This window comes from Rasamsonia byssochlamydoides, assembly GCF_041956645.1.
Source record: "Rasamsonia byssochlamydoides strain NRRL 3658 unplaced genomic scaffold VTN77scaffold_58, whole genome shotgun sequence".
Classification (NCBI taxonomy): Eukaryota; Fungi; Ascomycota; class Eurotiomycetes; order Eurotiales; family Trichocomaceae; genus Rasamsonia; species Rasamsonia byssochlamydoides.
In genome coordinates, this window is record NW_027192441.1 from 15353 (window position 1) to 35953 (window position 20601).

Genomic DNA, 20601 nt, shown 5'->3' on the forward strand with positions numbered 1-20601 from the left:
GGCGAATCTCGTTCAGTCCCGCCGACTCGGTAATTCAAAGTAGGATTCCACCACGCGGCCGTTCTCCTCATCTCCCAGTTTCGAACTGATGCGACGGAGCAGAGTCGGCACAATGCGCAATGCTCCTCGCTTTCCAGATGGCGAGAACGCGGAAGGCGAAACCAGAGGGATTCGTGTGTAACGATAGCGGTGCTGTCCCAGAAGGAGGAGTCGGCAGTACACCCACCACAGACAGAATCCAACAATACCGGCAAGAATAAAGCCGAGGAAAGTAAGCAGTAGCCAATGCTTGCCCATCTGGAGAACGTTAATCAATGATGCAACAGAAGCGAAGATCCAACATACCCAAAAAATCAGCTGGGCATCCTGGCCATGCCAGCTGTTACCCCTGTTATGGGTAAAGAAGCTCCAGGAAAACCGATTGTATTCATCCTGCATGAGGACCCGGACCCGGCCAGCGTCGTCCGGTCCATCACGCATGTATTCCTTCCAAATTACAGACAAAAATAGCGGACCCGTCGAATACATAACCGTAATATATGGCAATAGCCAGTTTCTGTCATAAGCTTGCAACGACTCGATCACCCGGAGGAAGAAAGGATGTTGCGGCACAGCGCCCATCGCATCGTTCGAAATCCCCGTCGGCACCGTCCGGCGAACCCAAGCTGGGTAGGCAAGAAGAGGGTCAAGTCGGCGATTACAGCCCTGCCGCAGGTTAGCGTGAGACGCGATGTTGTTGAACCAGACCACACACATCATCCAAATCAATGTATGTTCCGCCGAAGTGGGCCAAAACAAAGTATCGGATCGCATCTGCACGCTGAATCGGGTAGAGATAGCCGTCGTAGGTATCTAGAAACCAAGGATACTCTTGCGCGATGAATTCTCTAGCTTTCTCGTTCGTCCATAGCTAAAGTGACGGTAGGATTAGCTATTTGTGTTCCGTATGTTGACGGCTGGTAACCGTGGACAACTTCCGACAAGACGAACCTTGTACTCGTAATCCGGATGGAGCTCGATACAACTCCGTTGCGGTCCTACCCAATGTTCCGGGATCGACTCGTTCTTGTAGGTCTGGTGAATAATCTTGGGGATAATTTGAGGTCGCGTCTCGATCAAGCTGGAATTGGGGGACGGAATATCCGAACGGTGGATGGCATCGGCGGACGCATCCTCGAACAACAGGGTCAACAGCGTGAAGACACTCCGGACGAGAAAGGCGATGATGAGCACATTGACGAGGATGAAAATCAGGACGCCTCGACGCATGATGCTGGGAATGACAGTGGACGCGCAATTCAATCACCACGAAACATTCGAGACACAGAGATATATAGACGGTCTCGGCCGTTCGTACTGAAGCCCGGCGTCCGGGCCGTCAACAACGGCCGTCAATAACACTATCGAATGCAAGTCAAGGACATGAGAAAAGGGGCTTGTCAAGAAGCCACGAGAGGATCCGGTTGGTCGCCAGAAAAGGCGAAGGCGAAGGCGACAGTAGTAGTAGACAGAAGACAGAAGAATTGGGAGAGGAAGAAGACAGCAGAGCAATAGTGGTGTACGAAGTAGTAGTTAGACAAATATGCTCACTGACTGCGAGGGGAGGCGGAGCAGTAGTTATGGTTCGGCGATGAAAGAGGGAAGGTCCCAAGGAGAAGGCTTCAAGGCAGTCAACAAATGGGAAAAAAGGAGCGTCACGAAGCAGAAAACGAGTTAAACGACAGGCTGGGGAAGGCAGCAGAATAGTTTCAGCATAGTACCAAAGGTCACAGATCCATGGCTTTGAGGGGAAAATTAGAGACGTCGCTGGGAGTCGCTAGCTACACCAGGTAACTGAGACAGGACAGCTAACTCAACTGGGACAACCGCCGCGTGTGCACCAGCCCTGAACCACGGGCGCTCTGCCCACTAATTCGAGGGCTTGGGGGGCTCCACTACCTAATAATAATTTAGGCAGCTTGGCACAGCAGCCAGAAAAGCGCCGGTAAGGGAGAAAGCCTCAGGATGGGGACAGGCTGGACTGGCAGGTGGACTCTGGGGCATCCTCCCGACCAGGAGGCAATTGGCTCAACCAGACTTGATGCTGTCCGCTGGCGTGGCGGCCCTGGCCCTGGCACTCTTGGCAAGGAGAGCGTTGAGATCATCCCCGGTTGAGAAGTGCCAATAATACAGTCATGGTGGGCCTTGTCAGTGAACATGGAGAAAAGCCGAGGGACACAAATAGGGTAATGAATGCGAGGGAGTATGCTCAGCCATGCGAAGTCGATGGGCAGAGTGTCGATGCTGCTGATGGCGGAATATTCTTCCAGACTTCCAGAGATTCAATAGCGAAGCAACTTGGAATCTTACGTGCAGGCTGGTGCAGCAGGGTTTTGGTGCATTGACATTAGGCCTTCAAAACAGCCAATCTAATTCTGCATTGCAATGCAGGATGTATTCCATTATTCGCCCGTTGTCTGCAGGTTCATGCTTCAGCTTCCCAAGTCGTAGTTAGTACTGCAAGGCGCTTGCTTGTCACTTGCCCATGCGCTATGACAGATAGCATGTGCTCTTCCATCGTGATCTCTGGTGCCACCATGAATTCTTGCAAACTCCATTGGTGAATCGACTCGCAAAGTTATCCATCCCGCAGCGGCTGCCCCAAGCGGTATCGCGTAGCAGCAGCCGACCGATAATTCCAATTCCAATTCAAAGAGGCAAATGCCACGGTGCGATTCGACGCGTGTTTCGACAACATTCAACTAACAGATCACGAGATACAACCCTCGTTGCCTCTTCTTGCGGGGTGATGAAGATGCGAACCTTGGAACGAGTGCAGGACAATCTCTCTCTGGGCAGAAAGAGAAAGAAACTCAAACTGAAGACTCTCACCACCCGGGCCGTCGGTTCGTTCGATCGCTCATGGATACCGAAGTTTAAACAGCCGGCTGGACGAGTAAGCAGCGACCGAGTAGCGACCGGGCCCGCTGAGACGCGCGGCCACCCTACGTACTCCCGTCGTGGCTGAGTGTCCCCTAACCCGCTTGAGGCAACTCAATTTTTTGCCCTTCATTCGGTGTGCTGATACCTCAGCCTTCAGTACATACGGAGTACATACCTAGGCAGCCTGCAGGACAGGCTACAGTCAAGCTGAGTTCTTCTTAGGACACCACATCTAATAAGCCCCTTGACTGCCTGAATAGCATCATGTGCGTTGACGGGTTCCTCATATGTGGCTGAGTGACGTTTACGTAAACTGCTGCGCCTCATCTCACCTGCAGGATCAGTGGCATGCAGCCCTACAGGATCATAAAATACCCACCCTATCCACGGGACAGCCTGCTTACGCTGAATATAGTACGAAGTACACTGTATGGACTGCAGCCAAGCAAGGAGTTTCGTGGTTTCTCACTGCAGCGTGAGAGTTGTCAAGAATCAGATCAAAGGTGATTGGGAAATTCGGGGATTATTTTAAGTAATACTTGATAAATCAAGTCTACAGTACAATTGACACTTGGATCATCAGCAAATGCCCGCATAATCAAACCTACAGTCGAGAAATCTTTAATGACAAGACAAGAGGCGGGATTTCATTCGTTCAATCCTACCTAACTAACCTCTTCGAACTGCAACAGTCCTGGGCAATTCAACTCAATAATCTACTCTGTACTCTGTGGGAGGACGGTCCTTCCTCGCCCCAGGAGCAACCAAGCAACTAAAGTAACGAACGCCATATACATACCTAATGCAAATAAATGACCGAAATAACCACAGAATTACCTAACCTAACCTTAACCCAGACTAGTAGATTCCCAGATGAGAAGAAAACGAATTCCGCTATAAATGCAACCCCGGTAACTCCATCGTCACTCAGCTTGGTATCTCATTCATCTTAATGCTGGAACAAAAGAAAACGAAGCATCGCAATTGAAGAAAATATGCGGCAATCCCGGAGAACAACCGCTCAAAGGTACCACATTGAAGTTTCATGCCTTATTTCCTAGCATCACCATATGCGCCGTGTCTTCATTTCCGTATATGTTTGGCTCCATAAGTGGAAAAAGAATCCCTTGGAAATCCAGGGGATAAGAGAGGTTGAAAACTGAACTCAACTCACAGACTAGGGCGTGGTGACTCTATTTCCTGCCGGACCCGTGAATCCAAACCGGTCCACATAGTAAACATGGGTATGGAGAACCCTTCACGCCCTGAACGGCAACGTAACATGGAGCATGGGACTCTGAAGAGTGCTTCGCAGAATCCATCGTCTGGAATCGAATGTGGCGCGTTTGCTCAAACACACGCATATTCTTTCCATTCATCTCCATATCGACGCGTGGGTGACTTGATCCAAGTCAAATGAATTGTGCGTGCTCAATTGCAGCCTTGCCGGACGCCGCAGCAGAAATCGCAGGATATAGGCTCCTCGAAAATAGCAGTCGCAAAGACGATTCTCTATCGTACCTCAGGTGCAGCCGCCGCCGCAATATCGCGGTTAATGTTGGCAGCTTGCGTCTCAGGTGTCTCGACTTCATCACGCACCGCTTCGTTCCGCGGTCTGCCTTCAAACAATCTCCTCCACCATGCCGGAGGGTCCAGCGGCCGGTGTCCACCGTGGAGGGACGGGTAGACATCGGTAAAGAAATACCAGACGTGACCCACGATCACCCCGCAGATCTCATCTTTAGGTACAATTCCATGGACAACCAGGCTGAAAGCCATCAGGACCCACGGAAGATACGGTGCGGTGAAAACCAACAGCCCCAAAAAGCTCAGGCGAGTATCGGGATTCCGGCGACTCCAGATATAAACCAGACTCGAGGAGAGGGCGGTGCCGAGGAAAGGCAAGGACAGGAAAGGGGAGAGAATTAGAAGCGAACTCATGGCGTAGAAGAGAAGCCATGAGAAGTCGGCGGGGGAGCGGCCGGACGATTCCTCAAGCAGACGCGAATATCGCTGTAGGAAGAATACATGGAAGAGTAAGTCGAGGTTTAGAGGACCAAAGTAAAGGAATGTTGTGATGAGGCGCCAATACTGTTATCAACGTTAGTCTGGTATCAGATAGCTTCGTTGGTCCGACAACCTACCTGCGACTTGACATACACGGCACGAAAACTGTAGAACAGCTGGAACGGTGTGAGCACATGGCACTGGACGAGGACGGAGGTGGCCACGGTGGCCGCAGTCCACCATCGTGTGCAAGGAGGCATCTCGTAGAACCACTGCTCCAGCGGAAATTGGCCTGCCTGACCGCCATTGTTCCCCCAGAGAGCAGCCATTGTGCTAGTTCTATTGCGATCGGATATGTAGGATCACAGATGGTACTGATACGGTATCGGGTATGATCCCAGCGGGCAGCGGCCCAGCGGAGCCGGGACGGAGAAGATATGAAAGAGTCGCGGGAGAAGAGACCAGATAAAATGCTACTGAGGATCCTAGATCAGCTTATAAAGAAAAAGACAGACAGAGCTGGCTACTCTGTTGTTGGCGCTGCTCGGCGTGCTAGGTGGCCTTTTCAACAGGCATGACGATCCCGACGGGTTCCTGAGGACTGCGTCATCTGGAGGATGACATAAGCAGGAACGTGCTAGCCGCCTGTACCGCCACACGCGCGCCACAGCGCTTGCAGCAAGACGCGCCTTGGCGGACGCGGAACACGAAAAAGATGGCTGGGGATCGACGGAGAGGGGGCAGCATGAGGAGATTCCACCTGCACTCCATATTTTCTTCATTTTACACGGGGTGCGCCTCTAGATGCTGCAATTGAACACGTCTGTCACCCTGTCACCAAAAGCCCTCAACGAACAAGCCATCTGTCCTGTCGAAGTCGCGTCTCGCCTACGGAGCCGGACGGAAATGACTCTCGCGTACGCGCATGACAGCCAGTTCTTCTCGGGCCATTGAGGTTTCGCAGTCGCTCAGGAAGCATCTCGAAAGACTATACACGACTTGAATTGAACATCTCTTCGTTGTTCACGTCGTTAGACACTCTCAGCTTGATCTGTCGACCCAGCTTTTCTACCGTCACCATGCCCCCCAAAACTGGACGGGGCCGTCCCAAGGCGAGCACGGCGCAAGCAGAACCATCCCGACAAACCGGCGCAGATGAAGCTGGTCCGTTATCAAGTCAAACGGCAGCAACCAAGAAGACAACGGCAGTAGCGGCAGCGTCGCCGTCGTCTTCCCGAGTCCAGCGCAAGTCCACCGCGGGAACAAAGGGAGAGAAACGACCTGCGGGCAAAGCGCCCAGCAGGACCTCGGACATCCAACGTAAGTAGCCGTGTTTTGCTTGCTCCCTGCCCTTTACAGTGGGAGAGAATACGAAATTGCAGTTTAGCAAAAATAGTTACATGCATACTGACCCTACAACCATCATAGCCGGTGATCCCACCCCCCAAGGCCGCCGTCACAGGTACAAGCCCGGCACCGTCGCTCTCAAAGAGATCCGGAAATACCAACGCTCCTACGACCTTCTCATCCGCAAACTCCCTTTCGCACGCCTTGTCCGCGAAGTCGCCCTAGAGCTGCTCCCCGCCGAGGTCGGCGCGGAGTTGCGCTGGCAGTCGCACGCCATCCAGGCCCTGCAGGAGGCTGCCGAGGCCTTCCTCGTCCATCTGTTCGAGGACACGAATCTGTGTGCCATCCACGCGAAGCGCGTGACCATCATGCAGAAGGATATCCAGCTAGCTAGGCGGATACGGGGTATCTGGGGTGGATTGGGTTAGAGGAGCAATTGTTCCAAAAAAAAAAAAGGAAAGAAAACAGGAATCATAATTTTAGTGGAGTTGTTCACAAGGAGCAAAGGAGTAGTTTCCGTGGTTTTGTACGGCGTTTTTTCATCTGTTTTATTGTATGCTTATCGATCGGGTTTTTTCTTTATATGATGTACTCTATTCTCTACCACCTTTGTTTGTCTTGTTTTGTCTTGTCTTGTCCCCTTGGCATTGATTGATTGATTGATTGATTGATTGGGTGGGCTTGCTGGCTGGCTACATACAACTGAGTCGAGCTATGTGTTTGTTCTGTTATCTCTGTTGAACAACTAACGCAACAAGAACAAGAAATCATCCGCCATGTTACATTAGCCCCCTGGGACTCTGAGACTTGAGGTGTTTGAGGTATTGAGCGCAAGTGAGCGAGTCGAGTTGAGTGCCAATTGCGGACAACCTGGACCTGTTCGTCCTGTTGTTCGTCCTTCGATAGGCAAATAATGCACCACCAGATCAAGATCAAATAAGATCAGATCAATTAATCGTTAAAGAATATCTTTACCTCTTCTTCCCTTTTTTCTTTTCTGCCCACGCAGCCCAGAGAGTATGTGTTTGTTAGAAGAAGATCACTGCACTGGAACAGCTAATTTCTATAGATAGAAATGTAAGCCACTCTCCTGGCTAAATTAAATGGGATAAAAAAAAGGGTAAATCAAGGTCAAACGCAATATATACAGGAAGATGTGATTGATAAGGTGAAATGAAAAGCCACAACGTCAGCAAGACCCTTAGAAGTTGTCTGGGCTCGATATGGTCGAAAAGCGAAAAAAAAAAGAATGAATTCTCTTCCCTGCATCCATCATAGAAACAAATCTATGCACAATCCCATTTTTCATTCCCAATGCTGCATTGCTGCTCATGTAGCAAAGACAACGGCTTGTTCCGAACGCCATGATTCATTCGTAGAGTAAGAAGGAAGAAGCACCAGCTGAAAAGGGGAAAAATGACTAACCGGCAAAAGATGGTATCAGGTATCATCGACGTACTGAAATAGAAGTTCGACACAGGTGCAAATAGGTTAGTTAGAAAGCTTCCACTCAACAAATCTCCGTGTGTTTCAGCGCTGGAGGAAGCCCCATCATGACACGATGCGCTTCCTCTCGGACAGTTTGCGCCTCTTCGGCTTTACCCTGCCGATCCAGAGTCTCGGCTAGCATCTCATCGGTGACACTGACCCAGAGCCGGTCATTGGCCTTTTTGGCCATTGCTCTACCAGCCCGCGCGCTCTTCTCGGACTGCTCGCCCACCACGCCGCGGAAGTACTTCCAGCTCATGAATGTCAGGGTCATGCATACGATTTGACAGTTGCCGATAGCCGTGGCTGATTGCAGGGCTTGCTGGAGAAACTGCTTCGTCTGGATGGTGGAGTCTGTCTGGACGGTGGCGCAGACCAGATAATAGGCTGCTTGGACGTATTTGTTGGAACTGCTCTGGCAGAATGGTTCGACTGCAGACAGAACCTGAGGAAGCCGGGAATGGGACGGATGAGAGGGTTGTCGAAGGATCAGGATCGTGTTGAGAGCGGCGAGGATGGCAATATCCCGTCGGGGATCGTTACGCGCGGTTTTGCTGGTGGACGGCGAAAGGGAGAGGATTGGTGATTCAAAAGCGGACAGGGCGGCTACCACATCGCCAGTACCCTGTGCAATGATACCAGTAGCGTACTGCATAAGACATTGCACAGTATCGGGAAGGCTATCACCAAGCTCTTCAGCAGCTCGACGCAATTCTTTGAGGGCCTGGCTGGCCAGTTCCCAGTCAGTTCTTGCACTGGCAAGAAAGATTTGTTGTAGTAACAGGTTGCAGTGCAAAATTCGCCGCCATTCAACACGCCTGCCAGCAGTCACGAGTGACTCGGTTATTACTTCGGGTGCCTTGAAAGTGCCTTGGGAAGTTTTAGAGCAGGCCAACGAAAAGAGTCAAGGAGAAGGGGGAAAAAGCGAACCTCTGATCATACGCAGTCCTTCTTGAAGGTATTTCTCTGCCTTCCGGCCATCGTGGGAATTCTTGGCACTCAACGTGACAGAGCTCAAGAAGTAGCAGAGCGCATACAGATCATGTTGAGGAAGCCAGTTCAATGTCAAGGTCAGTTTGCCATCTTCGATTTGCATTATGTCTCCAGAATCAACCGATCCCGATCCAGCGGATTTGCTATTGAGTGGGATGGAAAAGGATCCGTCATCACGCCAGCGTGAGTCGTTTATCCGTTGGTCCATCAAGTTCTGCATGACCTGTAATTTTTGAGACGACTGGTGGATGTCGTATTCGAGCAAACTGCACGAGATATCAACCATCTGGATCATGGAGCCGATCTGGGGAATATCGCGGACACTCTCGTCGAGTTGATGGCTGCGCGCAACAGCCAGGGCACGCTGAGCCTGCTCGATAGCATCGGAGCTCGTCGATAGCTGCAAATGCGCAAGCGCCTCGATCACAGCAGCGACCACTGACATGACCTTATCACCATTGCGGTTGGCTAGGTTGGAGATTCTATGTAAATTATGGATTGCAGTCACAAACTCCTGATGAGAGCCGGACGACAATGCAAGAGTCACCCGGAGCAGGCGAAATGCATATTCCCAAGGGACGTGTCGGTACCTAGAAACCGTCAGAATCACGTTGCATAGAGGTGATGGTCAAACCTACGTTTCCACATCTTGAATCATGCCGTCAACCGCTTTCACAGCCGCTTTCGGGTTTGACTTGTACAGCATGCGGGCGAGGAGCTGCTGCATAGTGTATTTTAGGTCCAACAGCCGATTCTGCTCCAAGATTAGACTTGATATCGAACAGCTCAACCAAATCAATTCGACTCACTCGTTCACACAGGTCAATCTAAGTGGAATTAGCAAAACTAAGCAGGTAGCAGACATCCAAGGGAAAAGAGACGTACTCCTTTACTCAGCGCTGTTTCCGCCTCAAGGTCATTATTGGTCTCCTCAAAGAGAACGCGTGCGTATCGTAATCGAATCAGTGCCTCCGTCCGTGGCTGCAGTCTCCAGTTCTATCGCATGTAGGTAAGCCTCCATGGCTACAATTCTTGCCAGCGTAAGAGTACAAACCCTTAATACAGCCTCCAAACAACCGAGTCCCGTAGCGACCAACTTATAGTATTCTTCCAACTCCACCTCTTTCTTTGACAGCGCAATTAGTGTTCCCTGACTGTGGGCCGCATTCAGATACTCGTCCGCCAATGCCAGAAGCAGCATTTGGTAATCTATAGAAGGCTTGCTAGGCTTCTGGAAAGCTTCTTGAGATTGCTGGCCTTGCGCCTGTTTTTGGGGAGGGACCGGCGGTGTTGTCTTGGATGGCATCTTCTGCGGGGAAGGAATCACCACTTGAGGTACCAGCTTAGGGACTGGCGAACCAGATGAAGAGACAGCCGGGGCAGTCGGAGCCTGACTTTTCGGTCGGGACGGCGGAGCAGTTGCGACTGTAGGAGGAGGAGGGGGGGGAGGAGGAGCTGGTGGTGGCTGCGCGGTAGAGATATACTGTCCATAGACCTGGGGCTGCCCGGGACTGGGTATGGCGTAGTACTGCGAGAGTGACGGCGAGGCAGCAGACATTCCGCCATACTGAGGATGAACCGGAGACTGCGGGGAAGGACCATGGATGAGGTGAGAGGGAGCGGCAGAGGCAGAGACGCCGCCATGGATGGGCGACGGTGCAAAGGTGGTTTGCGCCGGATTCACATACTGTAGCGGAGGACCCGATTGGTGATGCTGCTGCGGTTGCTGTTGCAGGTGCTGCTGCTGTTGCAGTGTCTGGGAGAGATATTGTTGCTGTTGCTGCTGCTGTCGCCCATAGGCAGGATATGAGGGGACTATGGCTTGCGGATAGACATAGGGCTTGCCATATTGCTGGTACGGCGAATTCGGATTAACATTGTACTGTTGCTGGGCCGGCGGAGAAGGATGCGGATGCGGGTGGTTTTGCGGAGGCTGCTGCAGATACTGTGGAGGATACTGCCTATTATAGGGGGGTTGATAACTCATCGCCCGTGAATGCTGAAGAGACCTGCGATGTCTATGACAACTGCCATGGAGGTGAGATTTGATGCACTGTCGATCCGCGATCTCATGCGCGTCCCCGCCAAGGGCCGAGCGCGCCCTTCGGTTGTTTAGTCTGGACTCTTTCTTGTTCGGCTCGGAGAAACCATGCTCCTACGATCCTCGTATGTATGTACAATCCTCCCCATCGTCAAGTCCCCGATCGTCGTTTGCACAGTTGCACTAGCAAGATGCTAGGTTGTCTTGATTGATAAGGTTATGTTTATTAGGTCCGTACATTGGAAGTTCCATTAACATCCCTGTCTGGTCAAGTCTTAAACCAGATACTGTTGAGAGAGAATGCAGTAATTACATCCACACATGAAATCTCGCGAGGCACGCTATACTACTACCACCAGCGCCTGTTCCCCTTGAAACTGGCATGCTGGGTAGTAGGGTTCAGTAGCGACAGTCAATGATCGCCTCAACGAAAGACCTCCCATATAACCTGTTTTCTTTCCATTCTTATTTCTTTTCAGGAAATCACATGATGTATTCACAGATGAAGCGACGAATAAACTTGATTCGCAAACCCCCCGCTGTTGCTTTCCAGGGCTGGATCTAAGATTTCAGCACCCAAAGACGGCGCCTGATCGGGCGGTGGGTGCACGCGTATCGTCCAGGGGCAGAGCTCTCGACAGTTGTTCCAGGTGACATGCGATTCGACGGGGTGAATTCTTTGCCTCGCCCATTCTTTGTCTGGGCTCGTGGTGGATTTCCCGAGGTATCTCTGCGTCCAGAAGAAGTATGCTACCTTGTTTGTCTCGTCGCAGTGATATGGCCGCTTTCTGGGACACTTAAGCGTCGTCTCACAGGTGCTGCAGACCGAGATTCGCTTGCACGCTGCGCAGAAAGAATCGTAGCGATGGCAATACAGGGTCTGACAGACACTGGAGAGCCACAGATCCATAGATCGATGTGCACACCCGAAACGCGGAGTAATGTGTTGGTGCTCCCCTAGTCGACTCGGTTCCACGTACATATGGTACTCGGTCCGAACCATAAGTCTCCCCGCTTCATCGATCTCCGGAAATATATCGATTTTGATCTCGGTCGTCCCGTATATCGCGGTGCAAGAATGCCATAGATAGCGTTCACGGGAACGATTCCCAATCACACCGGTCGGAAGTTCCATAAGGTGTTCACGTTCCCTCAAATGGTCGACAAGGTCTAGCTTGTCTCGAAATGTCAACTTCTTGCACGGACACAAGTCGACGACGCCTGCGAAGTCGCCGAGGTTGCACGTCCTGGTATTCGGAGGCCGCTTCAACTCCTTCGATGAGAATGCACTGCGAGGATGTAGTTTTAGGCACTTTGAGCACGAACGCCATTTTCCATTTTCCAACATCCGCAGCAACTTCCATCTGTCGGTTCCGAAACTCTGCGAGTTTCTATAGTGGTAGAATAACGGTGCAAAATCTTTATTAAAATGGAGAGATTCCGAGAGCAAGGCGGCTCCGGACACGGCGAGGAAACGTTTGCACGTTAGCGCAAGACACGCTTCGGATAGAGGCGGTAGGTGGGAAGCTATCATGCATAGCAGCTCTGTGGGTAGCTCGAGGATGTAGCATCTGCGGCCCTGCTCTCGTTGTTCCTGCGATTCCGAGTCTTTACCACCGCGCGCTGGTATCTTCAGGATCTTCATCCTCCCCAGGAGACTTAACGGGTGTAACCGCATTCTGTCGCACAGGGTTCCGAATCTCTAGTGTAACGCGTAATCGTCTTTTGTGTGCCGGGGATTCATAAGAGTTAATAACATAATGTGGGCTGAGCCTTGTCATAATGACTGCATTATGGGCGTGAACGATGAGCGAAGGGATCATCCTCAGCAGACATGATCGCAATCGCTCTCTGCTGCGTTTTTGAATAACAAAGAAGTCACCCGGGTACTTCACATGGTTTTTGGTAGCCAGGACAAGCAAAAGGATCTGCACGGAAACGGAAGATACGCCTGATTAAGGTGCACCTAAGTCGCTGAATCAGGATGTCAAGGATTGAGTAAAGTCCCAAACCTTAACCACAACCTGCGCCATAGGTATTTCTTGGGCACCAGAACAGGCGCACCTGAGCATCGACACATCCTGCTTCCGGGGTCATCTGCTCGCAGCAGCTGACTGTCGCACTAGTGGCTATGCAATTGACCAGCTGGAACTCACACTTTCCGCATGCGGCAGCTGGATGAAGGATGTTGGAACTTGGACTCCATTATTGGATACTGCCTGAGAAAGATGTCCAGGCCGAAAAGAAATTTCAGAGGCCTCAATTTCAAGAAAAAAACTGAATGAGAATGGAAGCATTATTTCTCCCATCATCGTGACAAGCTGACAAACATCTAGATGACGGCCGTGATCTTATCGCGGCATCGTTATCGCCGAAGCTGAAGCTGCACTCCCTATTGGACCGTTGGACGCGTGATTATCTAAGCGATGCCCAATCCGGTGTTTATGCCGAGGCACGTTGAGCTTCAGCGGGGACTCTGGGGAGCGCTGTGGACGCTATGCAAGTTGTGCAAGCTCTTCATGCAGCAAATGTATCCGCCTGGGAAATTTTCGCCAGGCAGTCTCCTCTCAAATCTTCCTGATCCTTTTTGTTGATGCTGGTACCTGATTTTCATCGATTTCTGGAATCTAGAAATAGAATCTTCTGTCGAATTTTCCCCTTTCGCATTTTCTGATTGGTCTCCGTTCCGGATCTAGGTTGTCCCTTTTTTTTTATCCCCCTTATTATTAGACAGGTCTAATTGATAAGCCATGAGTCCTCTGTCATGGCTGCGTCCTAGCGGAAAAATCTCACTTCACCATTCACAGGATAACCAGCTTCTACTGACGAAGAAAGCTAGCAGCAAGGATGATAAAGAGACGCAAGTAACCCTGGCGGAGTTATGTCGCTTGGCGACACCTTCAACCTGCCAGCTCAACCCACTCCTCTTCAACGGACACCTGCAGACCGCTTGGACCACTGTCAAGAACATCGACATTCCGATTTACTACAAACGGAAGGTTTTTGAAGCCGAAAATGCCTACTATAGCGGCCAATTCGCCGTCGACTTCGTAGTGCCCCCTTACGAGACTCTTACCGGTGATGAGGAAACAGATAAGGCCCGAATATTCACCCTCCCATCGGGACTCCCTGCGCGTACATCTTTCTTCACGGCAGAGGAGTTTGCTGCCCTGCCTTCGGACGATAATAGGCCTATGCTTGTGGTGTTGCATGGTTTGACTGGTGGCTCCTATGAACTCTATCTGCGGCATGCGCTTGCTCCTCTGGTGTTGGAGGATGGCGGCTGGGAAGCCTGTGTCGTCAATGCGAGAGGCTGCGCGCAGACCAAGATCACCAGCGGCGTCTTGTTCAATGCGCGCGCGACATGGGATCTTCGGCAGGCCGTGAGGTGGTTGCGCAAGACGTTTCCGAATCGTCCGCTCTTCGGCATTGGATTCTCGCTCGGAGCGAATATCCTGACAAATGTACGTATCAGAAGAATACGCAAGAAGAAATTATACAAAATTGTCTTCAAAAACCTGGCATGGACTCTGGTTAATCCGTTCTGAGTTGTCATGTAGTATCTCGGAGAGGAGGGCGAGAACTGTGAACTCAAAGCCGCCGTAATCTGTGCGAACCCATGGAATCTCGAAATTACCAGTCATGCTCTCCAACGGACGTGGCTGGGCCTAGAAGTCTATTCCAAGACGATGGGCGGAAACCTGAAGAAACTTTTCAATGAGTATGTAATTGGCCTATTTTCCCTTGTTTCTCGGGGTTCCATCTGGCTAATCTCCGATCTTTACTCTGTCAGACACGTCGAGGAGATATCGAAGAATGCACGTCTGGACGTCGAAGCTGTGAAGAAGGTCAGATATATTCATGAGTTTGACAGGTAAGCGCTTAGCGGAATTTTGAATATCGCCCAAGAAAAAAAAAGCAAGCTGAAATAGTTTCAGAGTCGTGCAATGTCCTACCTGGGGCTATCCAACGGAGGGGGCATACTACCGGGATGCATCATCTGTGGATTCTTTGCTGGCGATCCGGATTCCATTCCTCGCCATCAATGCCGAAGATGATCCTGTGAGTACCTACTAACGTGAGAACAAACAATGGCGCTATCAACAGACATTACTGATCCATGACGGTGACGGGAACAGATCTCCGTCAAAGAAGCCATACCATACCATGAGTTCACCAAAACGCCCTACGGAGTGTTGTTGACGACCTCTTGGGGAGGCCATCTCGGCTGGTTCGAGATTGGAGGATCGCGATGGTTTACGAAGCCGGTATGCCTTATCGCCCAGAAAGCAACTGTCCCTGTCAGGAATCATGTCTAGTGGCTGATGTGATTGATTTGCTATTTTGCACAGGCGGCAAATTTCCTGAATCTGATGGCCAAGGAGATCGATCTTACGGCTCCCTTCGTACCAGAGAACAAAGCGATGCTGTACGGTCGAGCAGTCGCCAACGGCAGTGCAAACAAGGACCTGGACACGTCCCCGAAACCTGAATTCGATCCTATGCGGCGGAAGTTGTTTATGAATATGGATTAGAGAAATACAAATCTTGGCAACTTTAATATCATTGTATCATTGAATAATTGTCTAGGAAAATCCTAGACACAATTAATCTCTGCTTTTCTTTTTTTGGTTCGTCCCAAGAAACCGCCTCGTCGTGACAATCAATCAATATACAATGCTTTTGGGCCTAGCTTTTAGATACCAGTGGAACGCCAGAAACACCAAAATATGCACGGGAAAAGAAGATACAACAATAGATAGATAATAGAAAGAAGGATTGAATGAACCTTCACGCAAAAGCAACACTCTTTCGCTTTTTAGGTTTATTATTTTCAGCATCTTCGGACTTCTGGCTCTGGTCAGGAGCATTATTATTCTCATGGTCGCGTTTCTTCTTCTTTTTCTTGTTGCGCAATTCTTCCTTGATATTCTCCTGTTTGAACACTCGATTTGTTAGCGGAAGTCGCAAGGGATCGCAATGAAGATGAGAACTCCTGGTCAACAATATAAAATAGATAAGTCTTCTGTACGCACCAGTTTCGACTTCTTCTGCTGCTGTCTTGCCTCTGCTTCTTTCCTCTTCGCTTCCCGGATCTCTTCCAGTTGGCGAGCCCTCATCATTTTCGACTCGATCTGGCCTTCTTTTTCTGCGTTCACCATGGCGAGGATCGTCATCATACTCTCCTGCAAGCGACAACTATTAGTCAAACACACAAACGGGACATTCATTCAAAAAAAATTAAAACAATATAACATATGACATCTGCCCGCTTCGAGTCCAGGTTAAACCCACCTGATCATCGATAAAAGTCTTCCCCTTCTTCTTCCCCTTCGGCTTGGTCACCCCCACCGGCGTGATCATGTTCAATTTCGGCAGATCCAATTCCTCCTCGGTATACTGCCTCTTCTTCGTCTTCTTCAGCTGATCGGGCGCGCTGCGCGATTTCGATTTCACTTCTTTGGCAACAACGGGTCGTTTCGCCTTCTTCGCTTTGGCGCTCGATTTGCTGACTCGGGAGGCGGACGAGAGTGTCGTCGAGGATTTGCCTTTCGTCGCCGAAGGCTTGCCTTTGGAGGAGGAGCCCCTGTTTGGTGCCATTGTGCTTTATGCTGAATAGGCGAGAGCGATGTTAAGCTCTCCCAAGGAGTCTTGTTCGATGTTCCGGCGGGAAGTTGCTCTGGCTTGGAGAGCTAAAAAGGACGTCTTCAAAAGCCACAGCAAATATATCTTATGTAAACAGCGGTATTATTGGGAAATAAATTAAACAGTGAAGTCGAAAGCTTTCTCCTGCAGAAACAATGGTTTCCTGTCGTCGAGATCCTGATATCTGCGGCGACCTGAAAATTTTTTCCGAAACGGCAGGCGGTGAAAATGCCTCTGCTGAAACGGGCATCGGTCCGCCGCGGACAAGACCTCCACCATGATCCATCATCATCATCACGACAGGACGATCGACAAGCACACTACGGCTCCTCCGGAGAATTTTCATGTCCGATTAATTTAATCCCATCTTGCCATTGAGGTTTTCGCGATGACTATCAATCCGACGTATCTTGCGCAGCGGACGCGCTCATGTACGTTCTGATCCGCACCATTACTGGGGAGAACTTGGCCTGGAGCTGACTTGTCTCTCTAACAGCCATCAATTGGGCGGACGCGAAGGCGAGAGTGCGCAAGTCTTATAGAGAATGGCTTCGAGCGGTTAGTACAGGCCTCCGATCCGACAGGCTCATCATTCCCTTCGAGTCCCGCGGGTCGTCCGAACGCATGCAGGCTGGCCCACTGCCGGGCGAGGGGGTTGTGAGAACATCGAAACGGCTAACATATGTTAAAATATAGTCCCCTGAGATCCAGACAATGTACTCCCTCAACATTCCCGTCTCGGCGATCCGGACCAAGATCCGCCAGCAGTTTGAGCGCCACCGCTACGTCAACCAGCTGCCCGTTGTCGATGTGTTGCTGTTCAAGAGCCATGCAGAGTACCAGGTTAGTTTAGCTCAATTGAATGCTAGGGGGTTGAAATACGGTGCGAGATGAAGATGGAAGACGATATGGATTCTTCCGGTTTATCGCTCGACTTGAGAACCATCATCAATCCCTCCAACCTTCGTCTCCTCAATCATGATATATATGCGTGTCGAACGAATCCATAATTGACAAATGATATCTAGGAAACGTTGAACTACTGGAAGCAACTCTCGCACGTGATGAAATACTTCCGATCCGAAGAGGACCCCAGCGCCCGGTTGCCGCCGAACTTTATCTCTGGATTCTTGGAGGGACGCAACTAATCTGTTGAGTTGAGTTGGTGCGTTGCGTACTTATTTGCCGGATGGTTCCGGTCTTGAGGCTCAGTGACTCCTGCATCAGAGGGAAGCAGAACAAAGAAAAGAGAGGAGAAAACGACAATCAGGTTATGAGCAACCGACTGATAGAAGAAATGTGTATATACTGTCATCAAACATTTATTTGCAGTCGAATTTCTGAGTTTGAGTCTCAAATGTAACTTTAACTAACATGTGCTGCTCTTGAAGATTATATTATGCACCTCCTGTACTGCCAAAGGAATATAAAACCAAATCAAGGGCAAGGGGAAAGGGAAGGGGAAATATAGAAACTGGGTTCTGTGAATAAAAAAATAATAATATTCAGCATATGTCATCCGTAGTGAAACAAACATAATTCCTATCCTATTCTTTTCTTTTCTTTCTAACGTCAATGACCAAACGCCCGTCCTACCCTATCCTTCCTATCCAGTCTGATCTGATGCAATGCGATGCGATGCAAGAAATTTCCCATTCATGACCCATAATAGTCTTGAAGGGGAGAAAAAAAAGAAATTCGTAAACAAAAATAAAAATAAATAACGGGGGATATCATCTAACTGAATAAAAAGAAATCAAGTGATAAAAACACCAGCACAGGGAGAGGGAAAAAAAAAGAAGAGAAAAGAAAACGTCTCAAGAAGTCATTCGATCTTCCTGCGCGGCATTGAACTCGTCTCGCACGACGGTGAATTTGTCCGTGACGACGTCGCACAGATCCATGAGGTCGTCTAGGCCCTTTTCGAGAGCCTCGATGGCAGTTGTGTTTTCTATTTAGTAGGAGAAAAAGAATCGGTTAGCTTTAGCTCTAGCCCTCTGTGCACTTTCTCCGTCACTTTCCCATGGCCTGTTGTAGCGGGCAAGTGTAGTGCTATGAGGCAGAACAGAGAAAAGAAAAGAAAGAACTCACCATATGTCTGAATGCGCAAGTTCATCTTTGACTCTGAAGGGTGTGGAAGTGTGTAGCCGCAGAATTCAACGTTGGGACTGAATACCAAGTTTTTTCAGCATATCATTCGGATAGGGATAACAGAGATGGATCACGGACTGGAGATTATCTATATATAGATATACTTACTTCTTCATAATCACATATCGCAACGCGTTGCCCAGGGTGTGGCCCTCATCGGCAAACTGGAACGAAGCAGCAGTGTCTGTTGCTCCGGGCAGCTATTCGGGCATAAGTCAGGTCAGTTCTCTGGTCCCAGATAACTATATCATTCGTGTTGATGAGAGGCGAAAGACATTGAAAATACAGCCAGAAATAAGTAAATCAATCGATCGATCAATCTTGGGACAAAAAAAAAAGGCGAGGCAAGAAAAAATAGAAAACGTCAACTTGAAGAAAGAACCAGGGTTTATTCCCACATACAATTGTGATCCTCCCCTCTCCCATCTCATAAATCTCCTCGTTCGCAGCGCCGCCGTTTTGCTGCTGCGACTCTGCGTCGACCATGGACTGATCCTGGTCCTGGGAATGTACGGAGGACGGCATTTTACTTGCGTCTTAGGAAGAAACCAGAGGGTCAGATGAGGTAAAATGAATGATCTTACCAGTCGGTGGAATATACCAAGATTGAAGAGATAACAGAAGTCAAGCTAAGACGTTGTCGAGTTGCGCTTGATCTCAAATCTAAGTCATCATCGATTGCGACGGCAGAAAAAAAAAGTTATCGATAGAGCCGGGGAAGGTGGAGCTGGGCGCACTCTGATTGGTTGGCGGGGCGCCGCGCTGTGGTGGCACTCGATCATGGGTGCCAAATAAATGGCACGTTTGCTTGGGAACATCGAAACTTATGAGGCCAGGGCACTAGGATTGATAGGGATAGGAAAGTCATTGAAACTACACTACGTGGTAGATTTTCTTTGGATCAACACAACAAATTCGTCTTTTCGGACAATTGCGTATGGGATAAATATTCTAATCCAACTCAGTTTTTTTTTTTTTCGAATTCGGTGCATATCTTCGTTGGAGGGATATATGCGGCAGAATAAATCAACGATACTGTGCAGTGTTTCATTTACTGGCTTCAATTCCCTTGTCTATTATAGACCCAAGCAAAGAATAAAAGTGTGTCTGCCTATATAGTACGCTGGTCTCTCCAACACTACTGTACTCTGTACTCCGTACAAAAGCGGGTTGTATGTATATACGGAGTAACTACCTGCTGAGAGCTGGAATAGTTCGGAGTGGTAAATACTCCATATATCCGTTAGGCTAGCAAGATTTAGCAGTGCTTTTCGAGAACCTTATGGTCGTGTCAAGTGACTGTGAGTTAACTTGTGACAATCGACCGTCGATAATTAGGTAGTAGTCAGTGGAACACCAGGCCACGTGCTTGAACTGTCAGCCTGTCAGCCCTTCGGAAATATTAACGAGATTGTCAGGTGACCATCAATAATATTTAGAGTCTGTATGACCGTAACTGACTCAGGAGACAAGGCCAAGTACTCCTTATAGTTAGACTGATCTTCCCATGTGTGAAAGGGTGATAATAATCTAACTGCAAAACTCCAAGTGTCACAGACTCGCAGAAGATCATTGCACGGACGTTCTAGCGATCTGTCATGCGTAAGCATGATTTTCATGTGCATACTACTCCATAACTTCACACACAATTTCGACAGACTGGGAACTCCTGGTCAAAGATGCAATCAGCTAGTGGTGGCTACTGTACCCGATCCTGATGGTCCTCGAACGACTAGCTTGACTGCAGTGTCCTGGCCTGCTAGGTGGCAGTCAAGCTGCCTGATAGATGATAGTAGTCACGACTTTTTTCTAATCAAACCAGTTAATTGGGTCGTTGAGCTCACCCAAAGACCTGCTTGTAAGCTTCTCAATCCGAAATTCCGAATTGATGGAGTCATTAGCGATAACTCCGTAACTCAGTACTGAGTCAGTGCTCTATGACAGGCTGACAGCACGTGTCGACTCGCCTGGGGATCTTCCATCCCAGCACCGTGGACTCGAACGTG

General features: G+C 49.6%; 9 protein-coding genes across 9 annotated transcripts; 3 read left to right on the forward strand and 6 right to left on the reverse strand.

The window, feature by feature from the left end:
• Positions 1 to 12: 12 nt before the first annotated feature.
• VTN77DRAFT_7150 (uncharacterized protein) lies at positions 13 to 1269 on the reverse strand (the record flags this gene model as incomplete). The annotated part of the gene is made up of 4 exons (XM_069423508.1): positions 13 to 297; positions 346 to 705; positions 755 to 910; positions 991 to 1269. The coding sequence occupies 4 exons, from the start codon at positions 1267 to 1269 to the stop codon at positions 13 to 15; spliced, it is 1080 nt and encodes a 359-aa protein (XP_069275507.1).
• Positions 1270 to 4434: 3165 nt separating this feature from the next.
• Positions 4435 to 5258, reverse strand: VTN77DRAFT_7151 (uncharacterized protein; the record flags this gene model as incomplete). Its single annotated transcript, XM_069423509.1, has 2 exons — positions 4435 to 5013; positions 5067 to 5258. The coding sequence occupies 2 exons, from the start codon at positions 5256 to 5258 to the stop codon at positions 4435 to 4437; spliced, it is 771 nt and encodes a 256-aa protein (XP_069275508.1).
• A 750-nt stretch (positions 5259 to 6008) lies between these two features.
• Positions 6009 to 6704, forward strand: VTN77DRAFT_7152 (uncharacterized protein; the record flags this gene model as incomplete). Its single annotated transcript, XM_069423510.1, has 2 exons — positions 6009 to 6249; positions 6358 to 6704. The coding sequence occupies 2 exons, from the start codon at positions 6009 to 6011 to the stop codon at positions 6702 to 6704; spliced, it is 588 nt and encodes a 195-aa protein (XP_069275509.1).
• A 1082-nt stretch (positions 6705 to 7786) lies between these two features.
• Positions 7787 to 10744, reverse strand: VTN77DRAFT_7153 (uncharacterized protein; the record flags this gene model as incomplete). Its single annotated transcript, XM_069423511.1, has 6 exons — positions 7787 to 8634; positions 8695 to 9347; positions 9396 to 9511; positions 9567 to 9584; positions 9643 to 9753; positions 9812 to 10744. 6 exons carry the CDS (start codon positions 10742 to 10744, stop codon positions 7787 to 7789), a joined length of 2679 nt encoding a protein of 892 aa, XP_069275510.1.
• Positions 10745 to 11294: 550 nt separating this feature from the next.
• VTN77DRAFT_7154 (uncharacterized protein) lies at positions 11295 to 12476 on the reverse strand (the record flags this gene model as incomplete). The annotated part of the gene is made up of 1 exon (XM_069423512.1): positions 11295 to 12476. One exon carries the CDS (start codon positions 12474 to 12476, stop codon positions 11295 to 11297), a length of 1182 nt encoding a protein of 393 aa, XP_069275511.1.
• Positions 12477 to 13548: 1072 nt separating this feature from the next.
• Positions 13549 to 15333, forward strand: VTN77DRAFT_7155 (uncharacterized protein; the record flags this gene model as incomplete). Its single annotated transcript, XM_069423513.1, has 6 exons — positions 13549 to 14262; positions 14359 to 14519; positions 14592 to 14672; positions 14737 to 14860; positions 14938 to 15066; positions 15151 to 15333. The coding sequence occupies 6 exons, from the start codon at positions 13549 to 13551 to the stop codon at positions 15331 to 15333; spliced, it is 1392 nt and encodes a 463-aa protein (XP_069275512.1).
• A 256-nt stretch (positions 15334 to 15589) lies between these two features.
• On the reverse strand, positions 15590 to 16399 carry VTN77DRAFT_7156 (uncharacterized protein; the record flags this gene model as incomplete). Its single annotated transcript, XM_069423514.1, has 3 exons — positions 15590 to 15733; positions 15835 to 15984; positions 16094 to 16399. 3 exons carry the CDS (start codon positions 16397 to 16399, stop codon positions 15590 to 15592), a joined length of 600 nt encoding a protein of 199 aa, XP_069275513.1.
• A 433-nt stretch (positions 16400 to 16832) lies between these two features.
• On the forward strand, positions 16833 to 17592 carry VTN77DRAFT_7157 (uncharacterized protein; the record flags this gene model as incomplete). Its single annotated transcript, XM_069423515.1, has 4 exons — positions 16833 to 16875; positions 16941 to 17002; positions 17141 to 17287; positions 17473 to 17592. The coding sequence occupies 4 exons, from the start codon at positions 16833 to 16835 to the stop codon at positions 17590 to 17592; spliced, it is 372 nt and encodes a 123-aa protein (XP_069275514.1).
• Positions 17593 to 18261: 669 nt separating this feature from the next.
• VTN77DRAFT_7158 (uncharacterized protein) lies at positions 18262 to 19120 on the reverse strand (the record flags this gene model as incomplete). The annotated part of the gene is made up of 4 exons (XM_069423516.1): positions 18262 to 18395; positions 18536 to 18612; positions 18704 to 18795; positions 18998 to 19120. The coding sequence occupies 4 exons, from the start codon at positions 19118 to 19120 to the stop codon at positions 18262 to 18264; spliced, it is 426 nt and encodes a 141-aa protein (XP_069275515.1).
• Between the last annotated feature and the right edge of the window lie 1481 nt (positions 19121 to 20601).